The 18,741-nt window shown below is 36.5% G+C and overlaps 1 protein-coding gene across 7 annotated transcripts in view; it reads right to left on the bottom strand.

Moving 5' to 3' along the window:
* Positions 1-82: 82 nt before the first annotated feature.
* LOC575234 (vacuolar protein sorting-associated protein 13C) overlaps positions 83-18,741 on the bottom strand; it is an 86,871-nt gene continuing 68,212 nt past the window's right edge. For 6 of the 7 annotated variants that reach the window (XM_030973326.1, XM_030973328.1, XM_030973330.1 and 3 more), the window contains 20 exons: positions 18,338-18,481; positions 17,622-17,750; positions 16,888-17,021; positions 15,354-15,480; positions 14,576-14,605; positions 13,016-13,138; positions 12,404-12,516; positions 11,773-11,932; positions 11,057-11,273; positions 10,323-10,498; positions 8,921-9,043; positions 8,413-8,558; positions 7,957-8,152; positions 7,337-7,412; positions 6,802-6,965; positions 6,227-6,396; positions 5,665-5,874; positions 4,774-4,897; positions 3,421-3,543; positions 83-3,012 (listed from right to left, as the gene is read on the bottom strand). In XM_030973326.1, the coding sequence (XP_030829186.1) occupies positions 2,959-3,012; positions 3,421-3,543; positions 4,774-4,897; positions 5,665-5,874; positions 6,227-6,396; positions 6,802-6,965; positions 7,337-7,412; positions 7,957-8,152; positions 8,413-8,558; positions 8,921-9,043; positions 10,323-10,498; positions 11,057-11,273; positions 11,773-11,932; positions 12,404-12,516; positions 13,016-13,138; positions 14,576-14,605; positions 15,354-15,480; positions 16,888-17,021; positions 17,622-17,750; positions 18,338-18,481 (2,739 nt within the window). In that variant the 3' untranslated portion in view covers positions 83-2,958. The remainder of the gene's footprint in view (positions 3,013-3,420; positions 3,544-4,773; positions 4,898-5,664; positions 5,875-6,226; positions 6,397-6,801; positions 6,966-7,336; positions 7,413-7,956; positions 8,153-8,412; positions 8,559-8,920; positions 9,044-10,322; positions 10,499-11,056; positions 11,274-11,772; positions 11,933-12,403; positions 12,517-13,015; positions 13,139-14,575; positions 14,606-15,353; positions 15,481-16,887; positions 17,022-17,621; positions 17,751-18,337; positions 18,482-18,741) is intronic. The other variant, XM_030973329.1, reaches the window with a different exon arrangement.

Here is an 18,741-nt window from a genome sequence, read left to right as displayed (position 1 = left end):
CTTTCTGACTAGAGCTTCTCTCTTTCAATCTTTCCATCCAACATGAAAACATGAACAAACAACTGGACAATGACAACATTCATTTGAATTCATCAATACATGTGCAATGTTTTATTTTCCTCTGAAAATTGAAATGACATACATATTCCTTTGTTTTTACTGAAATTCTCTTCCCCATTGAAAAGCAATAAGAACAGTGCATCTATTCATTACTTGAAATAACAGTGTCATTCAAGAATAGATCATGGTATTTTGAAAATGCTTTTCTCTTGGTGCATCGATTTAGTCCGTCCTAAACCAAATCGATAATCACACATGCCAGTAAAAAGCTTTAAGAGACAAAAGACATTAGGGTTCCCTATTCAGCTAGCCTTTTTATTTTCTCCTTTAAATACACCGTTCTCCTTTTGAAATTCCTACAGGAATAAAAACCTTTATCTTTGAATTCTATTTCAAGAAAGAATGCCATCCATTAGACTTGCGCAAATCGACAACAAAAGATATTAATCACCGCAACGAATAGTAAATCCTAACAGCGAACATTAAATGTAACTTCTAGCATGAAAGTTTCAGGGTTTGGGATCAATCACATCATTTTTGTCCCACCTTATCAACCTTTCCAACCCCATACAATGTCTTTCATAGTGAAAATACATTTCAGGAGTTTGCAAATAAACTTACTTTACAAAATAAAACAACAGCAATTTCAAATTTAAAAAATTGCACATCACTGCAACACCTCATTTATCCCACCTTTCCATTATATTCAAATTGCTTTATAGCAAGTCCTTTGAACTTGACTGTCTTTAAACAAGATATACAAAATGTCATTATTTTTAATTGCCAGCTTACAGCAAAATTGTGTTCTATTAACAATCATATGAAATCAAATTTACTTAAAATTAGGAATGTATTAGAAATCAGAATCACTGATACTAAATGCAATTCTAGATTTGGTTCCTTACATTCCTTAAACCTATATGATGAAATTATTAAATGTGAATTGTGAATATATCAATGTATTTATGAATGCAAAAATGCCATTCATTATGTTGCACAAAGTGGATTAGTATGTTGTGCATTCAAAATTATAACTATTATACCTTTAACATCTCTTAGTATTTCCTGGATGCAACATTATTGCACATCCACTTTTACACTTCCAAGATTATACCCATTCATACAGTACCCTTTCTTATTTACAGGGCTGATTATAGAGCCTTTTGAAAAGTGCTGTAAGAAATTGATTATATCAGATGATGAAGAATTTCATATTGAATATGCTGAGAAAAATTTAATGATCTAATCCTAAAAAGTTGGTCAAGAACAAACAAATATTTCAGAGAAAACATAAAACAAATGATCACAATTCATATTTAAACAAAATGAAAAACAAAAACATGATCATGACCATTCATGATACAAAAGACATACAAATATTACACCTAGTATTACGAGCAGAAAGAAAACAAATTTTACAATTTTAAAAGAAGCAAGCTAACAATATGCCAAAGTAAATTTTGGGATCGTGTTGTGCCCTCATACAAATCTGTACATGAATCAAAACAGAAGAGAAAGGGAGGGAAATGTTTTTTTTCCCTTCAATTCTTCGATCTGTTCACTACATTTTACATACAGTATCATTTTTGTGTGCACATTCCATCTACTGGTACACATTTCTAAAGTGTTTAAACTGAAGAATTTACAGATTAGTGTTAGACAGATGAAATCAATTACGGTACACCTTTCCCTTATACATTACATTTTCAGCAGAGGAACATCATTGTTATATCACACTTACTTAATCCTTACTAAATTAATGAGGATACATGACTGACTGTACATAGTAAGAGAATTATATATTCACAAATTGATCCATCATCTTTAATCATACACATGTCATTCATGAGTTATTCTCACACCCTTTTGTTAAAGTAAAAAAAAATAGCCATTCACTTTGAAAGTGGAATATTGTACCATTTTATAGTTGTTAGTACTGTTGAGTTTTGAGTTTCAGCCTCAAACAGATTTTAATTTTTGTTATTGTTTCAAACTTTCTAAAATTATAACATCTCATGATGGCATCATATGCCAATTTCAACTCCGATAATATTGCCTATTTATGGGACTTCTCTGATTATCTCTCATATATTTGTTACCAAAATTTCAGAACCATTGTTAGAATTGCAAAATAATTTCTCTATAATGAGTACTTTCAGTACTTTGTCACAGGTAATAAAATATTTGGAAGGCAAGAACTCAGGAAAAGAAAAATCACTGAAATTAATTATAAAAGATGAAACCACCATGAGAGACATAGGACTCGTTCTAAAATTCAGAAACATTATCAAATACCATCGTGTAAATACAGGGTACCTTGCAGTCCAAGGTTACAATACAACCCGACTCTCAATTACATTCGAAGCCATTGAAAGTATCTTCACATTAAACTATCATTCCTTCAAATCAAATGCAAGCCTCAACACATGGTAGACAAAAGCAATGTACTACCTATTTTCCATTTCACCAGCTAGTATGCTAGAAATTGGTACACAATGTGGCAAGCATTAATGAGCACAGAAGAAAAAAGGAAAAATAAAATGTAGAAGTCTGGAATAAAATAATTGCAGTCTAACTGACTGGGACACAAAACACCCTTTCTTTCTCTTGCTTTACAACTCAGATTATAAGCCTTTATTTTAAGAATTAGGCAATCACAGTGGTCAAATATAGTACATTACTAATTGCATGAGAAATCAAAATTATATAACGACTAACCACTAAACCTTACATACTAACAAAAACATCAATTATGAAAGAACTACAGGTATGTACATGTTAAGCTATCCAAACAGTAACAAAACATACCACTTAGCATGTACTCATGATAATATTGTAGGTGCAAAATATAGAGCTTGCTGTACACTCACTCCCTATGGGCTGACTGGACTTGGTAGCTCATACCGCGTTGGTTGCCTTTGCTATGGCAAAATGAAGCTTGGATACAAACACCTGTACACATATTTTAAAAATAAATAAAAAGAGAGAGAGATACTTCTCATTAGTTTCATTTTGCCCTGATATAGATTAAGGGTAAGAGCAATGAGATTACAGAACAACATAGCATTTGTTTATTAGCCAAAGATGACATTCTATCTCTTCTTGATTTCCTTACTACATACAACAAATATTTACGTGAATGTATATAAATTTCCATTTTCCACAGTAAATTTAAGGTACCATATTCTTGCTTGAGAAATACTGGCTGATGTTTTTGTTTTAGTGTGTCTCAAGGAAGCATTTGCTGACATTTTTCATTAACACATTTCATTCTAATAGCACAATAATAGCAGTAATATGAAAAAAAAGAAAAAGAAGTTTTGATAGCGTAATAGTTCACTTGTAGCGATAGATACATACCTCAGCAGTCTTCTGATCTAGGATGTGAACCATCTTGCCAGATCCTTGTTTGCCCTTGAGCAGACTTCCTAAGCCTCGTCCAAACCCTCGACCAAGTGGACCCTTTTTAGGTGCTTCCTTCTCCTAAAAGCAAAAAAAAAATATATATATAGAAATAAACTAATTACATAATTACATAATGAGCATACCGGTAGTCTAATCAGACTTCCTAAGCCTCTACCAAACCAACTACCAACTATACTCATGTGTACAGATATAAAGAGTATACTGGTATATATCTTTGTTAGAAATTTTCATTGATTGAATACCTTTAAACGCTATCTGGCCCCCGAAACAACTTTTATTCTTTTGAAAAGATAAGATATACCAATGGGAGCTCCATTACAGAGTTGTTGCTTCCCAAGGACTTCCAATAAAGCTACAGTCCCATATACGTCCCGGACCGTCCCTGACCATCCCGGACCCCATCCGGGGTGATCCGGGATTCGGTCCGTGTTGACACCGTGTTGGCACCGGGGTGGTCCTGGATGGTCCTGGATGGTCCTGGATGGTCCTGGATGGTCCTGGGCGGTCCGGGAGTCGACCCCGGATGTTTTTGACGGTCAAAAACTGCCGGGGTGGTCCGGGACGGTCCGGGACAATAGTTTGATCCGGGGTGATCCGTGTAGCCACCGTGCTGGGTCCGGGGTCATCCGTAGTGGCGCCGGGGCGGTCCGTGTTGATCCGTGGCAGTCCGGGAGTGAGTTATTGACCGCCCAGGACCATCCAGGACCATCCAGGACCATCCAGGACCACCCCGGTGCCAACACGGTGTCGACACGGACCGAATCCCGGATCACCCCGGATGGGGTCCGGGACATATATGGGACTGTAGCTTAAAAGCATCACACTTTTTTTGAACAAAACATCCCGGACCATCCCGGATCACCCCAGACCATGGTCCGGGATGGTCCGGAGTGGTCCGTGCTCGTCCGTGCTGGTCCGGCTTTATATGGGACTGGGGCTTTACCGGGTTAAGAGTTCAAGCCACTGATTTAATAAATACTAGTATATTAAAAAGATAATTTGAGCCATTACATCTAATACTGTCTCAACCCATGTGTAACAGATTGACTTCTCATAAGCATACATATCTCAAAAACATTCAAGAAATAAAAACTAAAACTTGAAGAACCACTTAAAATAAAATCATTAAAGTTGTCAAAATCTGTAACAACATAGAAGTACGTTTTCAACATATTTTTTCACATAATACTGTAATGGTGGCTTTGATGTCAAACTATACATGCCATAAACGTTAATGGTACTTTTAGACCCTTGTGCAGTTTGCATGAATGACTTGACTTGACGTACCTTTGGTTCAATGAGAATACCCTTTTCAGTGACTTTGGGTAGTTCCTTGAGGTTGATGTACATGAATTCAAAATCGACGTCCCACTGGCCAAGCATTTCTCCACGAGATGTGTAGATCACACGTCTAACAAAAACAAGAAGATGTAACAGAATCATTGATACTAAACCATGGCAACCAAACAAGACAGATCGCTGCTGATTGGACTATTCAGTATGGAATAACTCTGGTTGGTGAACATATAGAGGTTATGTTAACCGAACAGTGTTACTATCTTGTATGCTAAGATGAGGTATGCTCAAATCTCGAACCTTTTGGTCCTCATTTGATTGCTAGAACTACAAAAGTATAGGTTTGAATGAAGTGAAGCAGGAGGCAAATGACAATGTAAAGAAGTTCTAGTATGATTAAGTCCACACAACTTAATTATACCAATCAGTTAAACCGGGAGGAGAGACCTGAGGGTTACAGAGTTTCACTTTGCTTTTTTCGCCTCCCAGGCACAGGTGATGCCAAATACATAATACCAGTATTTTATTTCTAGCTTTTCTGAAGTAATTCATGAAATGATGGAAATGAGGCAAACTGATGAACTTCACAAATACGTTTGAAAGGACAATCTTGTTAAACATTCAAGTTGTCAATTTCAGAGGATGTAATCCAGAACTATTGCTTATTAACACATAATGGAGGTTCGTTCTAAGCAAGGTTCATCATTACCAATGCATAAAACAAAAAATGTGAAGTAGAATACTCTGATATGATACCATTGCCTCAAAACCAGAATTCCTGTGCCAAAATTTAAAATGAGGAAGAAAACATTTTTTTTTTAGACAAGATCTCTTGAGTCTACATCAATGTTTTTTTTCACTTTGAAAGATAACCTAGCTTACTTGTCTGTAGCTAGGATGTAGTTCTTCTTGTCTGCGGTGACCTGCATGTGAGCAACATAGTCCTCTGTGTGAGCATACTTCCCTTTGTCCACCTGTAGAAGGAGAGAGTTGCCCAGAGCCATAGACTTGTTGTACGCCCTGATGATACCGTCAGCACCGATGTAGCGAGGCTCACGCAGCTTGTGGATCTCTACCTCGGATTCTACAACCCTGCAGACAAAGATAATTATTATTGTGGTTTGTTTCTTAACCTTCTGAAAGTCACTGATTGCACTGAATATCATTGAGCTTATTCAAAAGATTGATTTTGTTTGATTTCTAATCATATTCATTTCTTAAAACATGGATTGATCAAAATAGATCAAATAGCTATCGTTGAAATAATGAAAATGAAAGGTAAACATATGTTTTTATAAATCTCAGGCCAATAACATTATTTACACTTACTTTTTTAATATATATGTTTTTTTTTACTGTACTGCAAATCTTTATTAGGAAAGTCACTAAAAAACATACACTGTTTATGCAGAGATTGAAAACTCAATTTCCTACCAGATCTTACCTTCTGATACCTTCAAAGGTACCGCTGGCAAAGTCAATGATACCTCCAGTAGGCTTGGCTACTACCCCAGCTAGACCCTTGCCTACACCCTTGAAGAAGCCCTTCGCACCTTCCTTCTTGGCCCCTTCAAATGGATTCTTCACCACACCACTCACACCTTCATAGAAACCCTGTTAAATAACACCAAGACACAAAATAGTCCTTGATATCACATACATGTACATAACAATTTTGTACACAAATCATCATCTTAGATTCATTTCCATTACATACTTTATTTTATCATTCAAATCATTCAAGGAGCATATTGGTAAGGAGGAAGGGGCGGCACAGAAAGCCTACAGCAACAGTTAGATCAAATCAAATCTGGCATGTTTACTACACATAAGAAAAAATGTGCAGTAATTTGTACATGTGTGTATGTGCCTCCCTGGCAAACATTTATAACTTCTCTCTCTTTTTTCATTTTCATTTCTTTTTCATCTTCTTTTTTTTCATTTTTTTTTTCTTCATTTTTCGATTTTTTTTTTGGTGGTACTCCTGACCCAGCCCTCCTACTGTGTACTCCTACTTACCATAACTAGCCCCTTGCCACCTCTGGCTAGACCCTCTTGGAATGTAGCAGGTCTTTGGTTGATAGCTTGTTGTCTCTTACGCTTGTAGTCTTCATCCATGGTGAGTGCTGCCAGTCCTTTCCCCAGTGTTCCTGTGATGCGAGATACAGCCCCTGCTGCTCCACCTACAATCAAATAAAACACATACTGTGTCATATCACTGAAAGGCGATAACAGTAGTTGTATTCCATTAAAAGGAACCAGTTTTTGTGCTTGGGTTCACACATCTTTACAATTACTGAGCATAAAGAGCAAAATCAATGCATTAGTTCTGTTCATGTTACTGCACAGTAGAATATTGTTTGTAGAATTACATATTTCTAGGAAAGAACAAAATAGATTATTTGAATCCCAAATACATTCATATCATTTTTATCAGAAAAATTGTGAACAGTGGAAAAGAAAAATTCAGTGTTGCCAATTTTAAGGTCAAAGGCTGATTCATTCGTCCAGTAGAAAATGATTTCCTTGATTAATTGAAACACGTTGTACATACCAACTGCATGACCAAAGAGACTCCTCATGCCTAGAGCTACCCCCTCAGCAAACTCCTCTGGACCTTGCACGATACCCTGATAAAAAAATAAAAAGAGATTGTTCAGTTACATCGTTCATCAATGATTCAGCATCATAGTTAACATCCATAATTAATGCAAATTCACTTGAGCTGTAAAAGGATTATAAAACAGACATTTTTATGAACAGAAAAGTTGTCTAAAACCTAACTGAGCCTTAATCAAGAGGCTTGTGACAGTTGTCACCAAGTTAATAATTTGAAGACAAAAACTTGTGAACAAAGGAATCTATGGAAAAGGCTTCATATCATTTGAGATAAAACCCATCACTGAGAACATTGTGAGACTCACTGTATTACCACGGCTTGTTGCATAAAACTTACCATTGATGGTAACTTTGCCATCAATGGCAACTACCATGGTAACAGGGCTCAACAGCCAATCAAAATCAAGGTTTCCATGGTAGTTACCATTGATGCCAAAGTTACCATCAATGGTAAGTTTTGTTCAACGAGACCATGATGTCCAAACATACTCATTTACAATAAAAACAAGCATAGCAAGAAAATCAAATAAATGTTAGTAAAACGGAATAACTCACCTGGTAAGGTTCATAGAAGAGATCCTTGACACCTGTCCCTACTCCCCTGACAAAACCAAATGGATTGCCAATCACATCAAGACCAAGCACAAGTACATAGAGCTGTTTGATGGCCTGGTTGGAGTAATGACGTATTACCTCCGATGATAGCTGCTCTGGGCTGTAGAACTGGTACTCTCTCTCAAAGAAACCAAGCCTGATTGATGAGAAAATTTATATAATTATATTCCAATGAAGAGATCCAAACGAATCATTTGAACTACTTGAAAATCATTTATAAATGGCTGCTTCTCAACATTAATCAGTTCCGTTTTCCTTGCCATCTCTAATACAATCTAAGAATATTCACTTGATGTCTGGTGTTCTAAATTTCACAGTTTACATTTTTTATAGAATCTAAATCATTATTTAAATCATATAACCTTTGGAGACCACCCTGGTCCTAATAATACTCACTTGAAGATGACATCATCCACATTGGTCAAGGTGACCCCGACACTCTGCAGCAGGAGATTGAGGGCGTTCTGACGAGCGTTGGCCCGAGCACTCAGCAGAGACTTGTCCTCCTTACCGGTCTCAGATAGGGAGAAGCTCACATGGATCTATGACAAGATTAGAAATACAAAAGTATTCTTTAGTCTGATCATTGATTGGAAAGAGAAATAACAAGAGAAAAGGAAAGAGAGCAAGAGAGAGAGAGAGAGAACTCGCTGCAAATACTGTATTCTTTCATATAGCACCAAAGTCCACACAAACCATCATTAAAAACAGCGTTTTGTCAATTAGTCAAATCAAATGTTTGCTGACATATATAAATGAAACATATATATCTACAGCAAAATCAACAAATACCATATCTTCTGAATATGACATTGACACTGCGATACTGGATTGGACAATGTTAGTTGCCAAACCAGCTAGAGAATCAAATATATATATTATTTGTCAGTGAAATGCTACATACCTTGAGTGGAGAGAGATGGAAGGAGTCATAGAAGTTGAAGTCTTTAGCCAATGCCACCTTGACATACTCAGCGTCAGCTAACTCTAATCGTACCAGCTCCTTATCCAACTCTAGCAGAGCAACCTGAGCAGAAATAACAAGAAACAAAATAATGATTATTGATTATGTGCAGCATTAAGGTTTGCGGACAGGCTAATTACCGACCTGTAGATTTGTGAGTGGGTTTATACAGATTGGGTTGTAGAGCTCTGAGGTTTGCAAAGAAAGGACTACACCAATATACAAACTTGAAAGACCCACTATTTCAATAAGGACTATTATTACCCATATCAGACATCTGAGCTGGTCATTTACAAAACCGTATTGCCCTAGTTTTCACTAGCAGGGGGAACGAAGGGGTATATTCTTTGTATTTTCCTTGGTCTCCCTGCTCGTATAGACTTTGCGTGTAGAGACGAGTGAAAATATACTTTTGTATTTTCCACGGTCTCGCATCCGGGCATCTTGTATTGACCGCGCCGTATTTTGTCATTTTCATTGCGCATCTATTATGCATACGAGAACCTGCGCACTTTGCGCGCACTCTATTGTGACGTAATAATCACACCAAATGCACACTGTTTGCAGTGTATCGAAAATTTCATCAAGCACTGGATGCACAGTGCTGGTTTGACAAAGCTTGTTCAGTTCTTTGAGATTGTCATGGTGGATTTCTGTATTTGCTCTAGATGTCTGATTTGGATAACAATAAAAATATTGACTGGCTTTACTTTCGGGGGATATCAGAAATATTTACCGCGTTAAGACCATATTGCCCTCGTCTTTCGACTCGGGGCAATATGATCTGAGCTTGGTCAATATTTCTGATATACCCCTCGAGGCCAGTCAATATTATATAACTATTAATTAGTGAAGGCTGATTTATAGTTGACAACATTGAGCAAGAGTATTTGTAGTATAACTACTAACTCTTCAACATATCTCCACTGCTTATTTACTGCATGAAGTCGACTAAACACTTGCTTAGCAATGTGTGATTCAGTGAATCAGTATGTTTACATTTTCTTCCTGATGCTCTTATAATTTTCATGTTGATATATCACATCTTTTCAGTATTATCATATTTCATATCATGAGAGAATGTTCTAAAAGCTGAACTGGTGGTTATCTAGTTTTGAATTGCTAGGTATAATTGACAGAACATGACCAGAACTATGCAAGTTGACACTATGTATATACACCATATATACAGCACCATATTGCATGGTCAAACAAACTGATTTTTGAGGTCTGTACTTGTTGCATATGATTTTACGAAATTGGTTATCAAGCATGTTCAATAAACTCCTGCCCAATTTATCTCAGGCTCAGTAATCCAGTGGTTAAGACATTTTCTACTGACCCTATCAATGACTAGTTCCTCATCCGACTGAAAGATGGCCGCTACATTGGCCAGGAATCCCATGTCTAGCTTGACCGCCATCTCTTGGACCAAGAGCTTGAGGTACTTGATCTGTTTGACCGAGCTGTGCTCTGAGAAACGCACCATCATGCTGAACTCTAGAAGCTGCTTGGGTGCTGAAGATCATAAAGAGCAAACATTGATTTATTTTGTTTGGGATGCACAATATTGCTTTAGAAACAACATTTATCTTGACAAAATCTTGTAAAAAGTCAATTGAAAATACTACACCAAAGAGAAGTTCATGCAGCTATTAAAAATGAGCACAGTGCATAAAAGGGTCATCTGTCGTATCTATTGGAATGGCCCAGAAATAAGAAGGGGGAAACAGTTTGAATGAAAAACAAACACAAGACCAATTCAGTTACACTTTAAATGAAATGAAATGAAAATACAAATAAGATCACTTCCAATCTACATGTAAGTATGAATGTGATGAGGGAATGTGGCTGATTCAAACAACATAAAAATGTACATTATTGTTGGAGAATACAAATGAGGAGATATAAAGACAAATTACAGACAATGATATGCAGTATTGTATGCTGAGAGTGAGAAGGGTTGAGACTGTTTACAAAATAACATGGCTCTCAGCATACAATATCAGCATGACATGAATTAACTTGACATGCAAGCAAACATTTAAAATCCTGATGTGTGTAAAGTTAACCTACCATTTTCAGCTGCCACGGTCTTGGGGAGGGCTACAGGAACCACTGGGGTGGGGAAGATAGCAGCAGGCATCTGATTATCCACCTGGAGCCTGTTGATGGTGAGATGGAGCTGGAGTTGATGGCTGGAGGTACGAACCTGGGCCCAGATACCGGAGTGGTAGGTACGTCTCAGCTGCTGCTTTTTGGGAGCTAGCATCAGCATACGTCCATAGTCAACCTGGGCAGAGATAAAGAGACAAAAGGTGATTGATTTAGGAATATTTCACTTTGCATTGTCATGGTGAAAAACTTGCTTTCCTGTGATTGGCAACTTCTTTATTTTCCCCTAAGTTATTTATAAACATTGGCATAAAAAGAAGAAATGGTATATAATGAATGATCCTTCTCATGGATATAAAGTTGAAAGAGTACCTCAATTGTGATTAGAAAACAGTAAAATATATCTTGTTTCAAGCCTTACAGTCCCTGATCATGCAAGCACCAAAGATTCTGAATTACACATTGATGTATGTGCTATACATTGATCACAAAACTAGAACTTATTTTACAGAACATCACAAGAGATACTTCTCATCAAAACCTGCTATTCATTTCAAATCGATTTAGTGATTATCACAGCACTCTAAAAGAACAATATCATTTCTCATAATAGCATTCCGATCCTGCAATCTCTCAACTCTCTTTGATTTCTCTTCAATCATTACTGGCTTCCTTACCTCCATGCCATGGTCTAGTTTGTATACTTTGGGTGGTAGATCCTTCTGATCACTAGCATCTAATCCTGCCTTCACAAAACCTTCTTCTAAGCTCTTCATCTCCCTCACGCTCAGATCCTTGTATCGGCGACGGACCTTGTTCTGCCAGATGATCCCGGAGCTGTCAATCGGGGACAAGAGACTCATCATTAAAACTTCAATTCTTTGTTTGCTGGGATATTTATCCCTTAATAATCATAATTTTGGTTTATAGTGCACCAAGGACACTGTGATTTTTTTTCTAAGGAATGTTCTGAAAATTGACCCAAAGGGGAAGTTAAATGAACTGCCAATCTAATTATTGTCAATTCAAAATTCGACTGATGGCAAATGACTCAATATTTTGTCTACTAATCAATGTAAAAATATACAAATCTATGCACCTTAAAAGATGGGGTAATTCTGAACAGGAAAATGGCATCATGTGATGATATTTGGTCATTTCAATGGTTGAGACACTTAGTAACATCAATCAATGTATTATAGATCTCAACAAATTATGTAACACTCAGTATTGCTTGTAACCATAACTAGGAGAAATCAAATTGAAAGGTTATAATTCATACAGCAAATTTTTCCAAGAATAACATACCTGATGAGACCAATATAGGCTACCTCTGTCCTAGAGATGTTGTTGACAAGCGAAAGACCAATGCCTGGAAGAGAGACTACCAACTCCAAATCAGGCTGTTCTAACTCTGCAGCCTACATGGGAAAATCAAAATTAGAGGAAGTGAATGAGTGTTTGCACCAAGACGTGTATGATGTTTGTTAAAACGAGGCACTCCCCTCTTAAATAGACTTGGGATATGTTACAACGGAAAACACTCTGTCCCTCGGATAGCAAGTTAAATGGAGGCCCCGTGTAGAGGAGTCACCACCTTTGGGGTAGGGGAAACCCTGGTGCAGTGGTCCACCTGCACACCCCCAATTTGTTTTACCTGGACAAGAGACCTGAGTGTAACAGTAATTCAGTTCAATTTTCGCCTGCCACCGACAGGTGACGCCAAATACTTAGTAATAATAATGACACAATGCCACAATACATGGCGCCAAACGAGTTAACCGTTTTCCTTTCACAATCAAATGTATCACCAGAAGTAAAATTCTTGCATTGTATTTGATGTCTCATTTGTCAAACAAATCATCCAAAACAATTCCTGATGAGCAATAAGAAAATATTTATTGTATATGGAGTACCTACCTGCTGTGCTTTGGTAGCAATAGCTAGATCTTCAGTGAAGAGGATTACTCTCCCGGTTCCATTCAAGAAAGACACCCAGTACAGCAGCTTGTTGTTTGCTTGCTTCACTTCTCCAATCCCATCCTACAAAGTATACAGGATTTAAGATTAGTTTACAGATTTCACAGTTGACATTGCTGAAACAAAATTAAAATTGTATTTCTTCCCAGAGGGCTACATTCAGCCCCCCCCCCCCCCCACTGAAATCAGATGATTCCTTAATTGAATCCATGGACATGAAATAATTCAGTAATTAACATGACCAGCGAAACAATCACTATACATGATTTTATGCAATAAAACATATTGAGAAAGTTTCTTTATGAATGGTGGCTCATGATCCATTACAAATGCTCTCTTAAAAAGTCAGGGGCCAAATTACTCTCAACCTTCATCTAATGTTTTGCTGTATTACAGTGATTCTACAATGCCTAACACATTACACAGCATAAAATGAAAAGGTAAGGACAGATTTCAGACCCCAGCCTTCTAGAGGAGCAGTATGCTTTATTGGTTAATAAAAAGTGCAACAAATATTTTTTACATACAATACAGTTTCATGAAAGCAAGTTTTATCACTCTTCAAGTGGAATAGAGAGAATCAAAAATATAAAAACCATTAGCCTCCCTTCCGATAATCACTGTAACTATAATATTCTACTGGCATTAATCCTTTAAATGACTCACTAATTTCATGCTCTACAAAACATACTGGTAATAAAACCGCATAAAAACATTGCCTTTACAATCAAATCATAAGTTACATTGAAAGAGAGTATGTTGGCCACAACTAATGAAGACATTTTCAATACTAACAACATAATAGCTATTAGCTACATACTACTATTTTTTCCATACAATAACCTAACACAAGAAATAAAACTTACACCAGCCAATAGAATATCACACATATTTTATCTATAAATAAATTACTTAGCAAATATTAACAAAAATTATATATATCAAGTAATCCCATTATCATTGGCATATTGCATAACACTTTTTAAGAAACGCTGCTCCCACTTGGAAAATCCCCATTGCGGATCAGATTCAAGTCTTGAGCATTACAAAGCGCATAGGACCCTATATTTTCAATTTTCACCAGCATTTTTATCTTCAATCTTGCAAAGCTACCCATGCATTACAAGATAGAAGTTTCTAGATCATATAATATAGATTAAAATAATTCTAATGTCATAAATACTGAAGGTCAGGCCACACTATCCAGCAAATATCATGCAATTTATTAATTACATTGACACTAGAGAGAGAGAGAGCCAGAAGGAGAGAGACAGATGGAGAGAGAGAGAGAGAGAGAGAGAGAGAGTGAGAGAGAGAGAGAGAGATAGAGAGAGTGAGAGAGGTAGAGAGATAGAGAGAGCCAGAACAAAAGTGGACAGGAAGATCGTCAGTCAGACAGACAGAGCAATATAGCAACAGACAGTGGACAACATGTAAGTGGACATAAAGTACAGGATAGTTTTCACATAGAACTATGACATTAAATGTATATTAACTTACTGATATGGTACAAGTAGTATGACATGCTTTCTGGATTATTAATCAATTACAAAAATTAAAGAAATGATTTATCATCATGGGAAAGATACAAAAATTCAATACATCGAAAATACAGTAAGATATTTTAACATGAATACAACAAATGTGCAATGAATTATGTGTTAGTGTTAATAGCACTATGCATGTTTTTTTGAAAGGACGATTCATACTTAATGAAACATAACTACTTTGCAACAGATACTAATACAATTGATAGACAAATGTAAATGATCATCTTCTGATATTGGAAACTTTCAGATGTCATATTGAATGTTTGATCCCTAACATTTCCTTCAAAGTTATTAAAAATTGCTCCCAACTTCAAGAACTGTCGAATCACAAGATTACAAAATCGCAACTGATACTTGAGTGATGCTTATGAAGATTTGAATTCTGTCAAGATGATGAACAATGCTAATAGTCATATTCACAATATTTAACTGCGCAACACTCTAATTAACTAGCTCCATGCCTAATAATTGTATTTAATACTCCTTTTCAAAGATAATAAATCAGTGATATATATAATACAAAATACCTACATGACTTCTTCAGGCATTTAAATATCCAAGGAGTTATAGAGGTAGGGAAATCTTGTCTTTACAGGAAAAAGAAAAACTGTAAAATTTCTATGAAATGATTTTGATGCAACATGAAATGGGGCTATGAAAACCAACGAATATGGAAATTTTATAACATTTCTGCTATTGTTAAAATAAGATTGTACATGGTATCATACCTTCTTGAGATCAGTCTTGCTATCTTTGCCATCCACTGTCCATACAAGTTGTCGCTTGCCTGTAGGGTTTTGCCATGTGTATACAGCCATCTCCCTTGGGGCTAGGAACATCTTATCTTCAATTCCACTACATCACAAAAGAAAGCAATAATAAACGTTTTTATATACCTCATTTTAAGATTCTTTACTAATCCTGTCTTCTGATTGGTTAAAAATGCAGTCATGTTCTTAACCATGCCCGCTAATTGAAATTCATAGTCATTTTTCCCGGCTCTACCGGTTTATATCCATTTTTCATAGCACTTTTTCCATGGCTGTGAAACGTGACGTCATTTTGCTGCGATCCCCATTTTGGTTTACGTGTTACCGTATAAGTTTCTTTTGTGCGATGACCGATGCGCAATACAGTTAACGGTGTTGGAGTGCAATTCGATTTTGGTCGCTGCATTCAGGCGACGAATCTACCAATCCACGCAGCGCAGACGACCGATCGCCATTTTGTGTACTAGTCTCGATCGCAAAATACTGGGGTTTTTTGTATTCCAATTTTTTGTCAATAAAGAGGCAAAATGGAGGACACAGCTATGCCAAGATTTCAACTTATGGATGACATTCAGCTGCAAGACTTAATCGATTCTGCTGATAGCAAAAATACGAAGTATGCAGTAAAATACGGCATTAAAATATTTGAAGAGTTCTTGCGAAATGTCAACACGGACCTCGGAGATGTTAACAGACTTCCGTTGTTGGATTTCATACTGTACACAAGTTATTGTTGGTGTTAATATTCATGACTTCAAAGAGATGGAAACCTAAATGGGTGAGTCAACATTTTCCCTTTTTTCGGTATATAAAATATATATTGACTGCTTTTAATATTCGAGGCATAGTTGTTTCTATAGGGTCTCGGGAAACTCACAACCTGCTATGACCCCGCGGCGCAAGCGCCTTGGGGTCATAGCAGGTTGTGAGTTTCCCTTGACCCTATAGAAACCACTATGCCTCTCAAAGCAGTCAATATATCCTTAATATTATATTACAGCAAGATGACATACTATAACTTTAATATTTTATCACTTTCTGTACTGATAATTGTTCCTTTCAAGCTAGTTATGAACCTGCATTTGAATTTTGCATATTATTAAATGTCCTACAATAATAAAGAAATATACCACGTACTGAGAGGCTCTAGTTGAAATTATGGATCGAGGTGGCAGGAATAGCACTATTTCCTTTCTTTTTTTCATACTGTTTTCTTTTACATTTCTTTTCTAATAAATGCTGCAACTTATCAGAAGATTTAAATGACATCAGTAAATGAAACCCAATCTTTTTGGACCTACAGACTACAATGTGAATGTAATAGGAACATCGTTTGTATGGTTGTTTAGTTGAATGGTGAAGTGACCCACAGCAAGGGATCTGAAAGCTATGACTGTACCTTTACCAAAGCAATCTTGTCTCCCGGCAACCCATACAACAATTAACATTATAAAAATAAAAAAATCTTTTTGTAACTTAGGTAGAAACTTACAACTGTGTGAATGTAATAGGAACATCTTGTGTATGGTTGACCAGTTGGGTAGTGAAGTGACCCACAGCAAAGGATTTGAAAGCGATGACTGTAGCTGTCTCTGTTACCTGGCTCTCGACAATGATACCACCAATCTTGGAAAAGACAGAAACAATGATTTTAAACCCATTGCAAGAGTAAAATAGAAAGATTCAGCCTGTTTTCTTAACCATATACATTTATCTATGATGAACATGGTATGCCTTTATTATAACAAAAGAAAACTGTTAAGAAATATGTATCTATTCACAGGACCGAGTCATTTTGATGTGTTATTTGCCCATTATTCCTTTATCTACCTGCAAAGCCTGTGTCTGATACCAATCACACATAAAATCAAGTGAAGTATAACAGGACAAAACAGGAGGGAAAGGGAATATGTTATTCGCATGTGCATATTCATTTCTGTAGCACCTTTTATTTTCAAGAACCACTACAAATAACTTTTTGATTAGCTTAATTTGTTTGTTAATCATATTGTATTGAAAATAGTCACAAGAAAAACATAATTTCATACTCAAAGGACATTTCTATGCTACGCTAGTAACTAGTTTTTTTCTTCATACATCACAATGCATAATAAGTTACAAGGTCTATGTCTATAAGTGCCCCTTTTACGATAAGGATAACCATACTAAAGATCTCCTTTCACTTCTGAATATCTGATTCCCTTTCTACAATCATTTTCAGCTTACCTCTGGAAGTCTGAGTACTGTAGTCTGTGGTTCTGTGAAGTTAAATGGAAGAGATGTCTCTGTCCCGTCTTTCTTCATCACCACCAGCTTGTCATTCTCTTTCTTGTCCACAGGCCAAAAAGGTACACACTGTAGTCATATAAGGGAAGTATGGAAGTGAGCGAGAGGGGAAGAGAGAAAAAAGTGAAAGAGGGAGATAGAGAGATAGATAGGGAGAGAAAGAGAGACAGAGAGAGAGAGAGAGAGAGAGATAGAGAAAAAGTGAAAGAGAGAAAGAGAGAGAGAGAGGGAGAGAGAAAGTGAAAGAGAGATAATGGGAAAGAGAGAAAAAGAGAGAGAGAGAGAGAGAGAGAGAGAGAGAGAGAGATTGGAAAAACAAGCCATACCAAGTTTAAGAAACTTAAACTTCCCAAGTTAGTAATAAAACACCACTCACACGAAAGTCAAAAATAACTCTTACATAGGGCAACAAAAGATAGCAATAATATTTCTGGCTCTACTGGCAACAAAAACTGACTTGTCCCAAGTATTACATCTCCCCCAAACATAATTATCTAACACAATTCTAACACACCTAGCATGTTTTATTAATACCAAAGCACTTTGAACATATTGGGATTGATACAGTCTGTTTAGGAGATGGAAGAACAATTCCCCCCATGAAATGATTTTATTACAATAAACTACGATGACCGAGTCTTGAACCTAGCTCTTACCTGTCCGACAGCCACATCTTTGAATGTTCCCTGTGGTTCGGAACAGCAGATATCATAGTTGGTTTGGTTGACCAGAAGATATCTAGGTGTGAACATCACCACCTTGGAGAAACCTAAGTTACTCAGCTGAATCTGGACACTGATCTATAACCATCCCCGGAGAAAAGAAAAAGAAATTAAAAACACTGTGAGCAAAATATAATATTTCTTTTGAGCAACACCCTAGTTATTGTATATTGGTTCATGATGTTCTTATGATTGTGAAAGTGAAAAATATATATTTGCAGGTACATTCTTTAATAGTTTTTCCCTAAACTGGCTGGAAATTTCGAGCCAGAACAAAACATCCTCAATATGTCGAGTACTTGAGCAATCTATATTCATTCCACTGGAAATGTAGGTAA

Source organism: Strongylocentrotus purpuratus, unplaced genomic scaffold, assembly GCF_000002235.5.
Source record: "Strongylocentrotus purpuratus isolate Spur 01 unplaced genomic scaffold, Spur_5.0 spur5_scaffold_6, whole genome shotgun sequence".
Taxonomy (NCBI): Eukaryota; Metazoa; Echinodermata; class Echinoidea; order Camarodonta; family Strongylocentrotidae; genus Strongylocentrotus; species Strongylocentrotus purpuratus.
The sequence above is the reverse complement of the archived record's forward strand: the minus strand, read 5'-3'. Positions and strand labels throughout refer to the sequence as shown.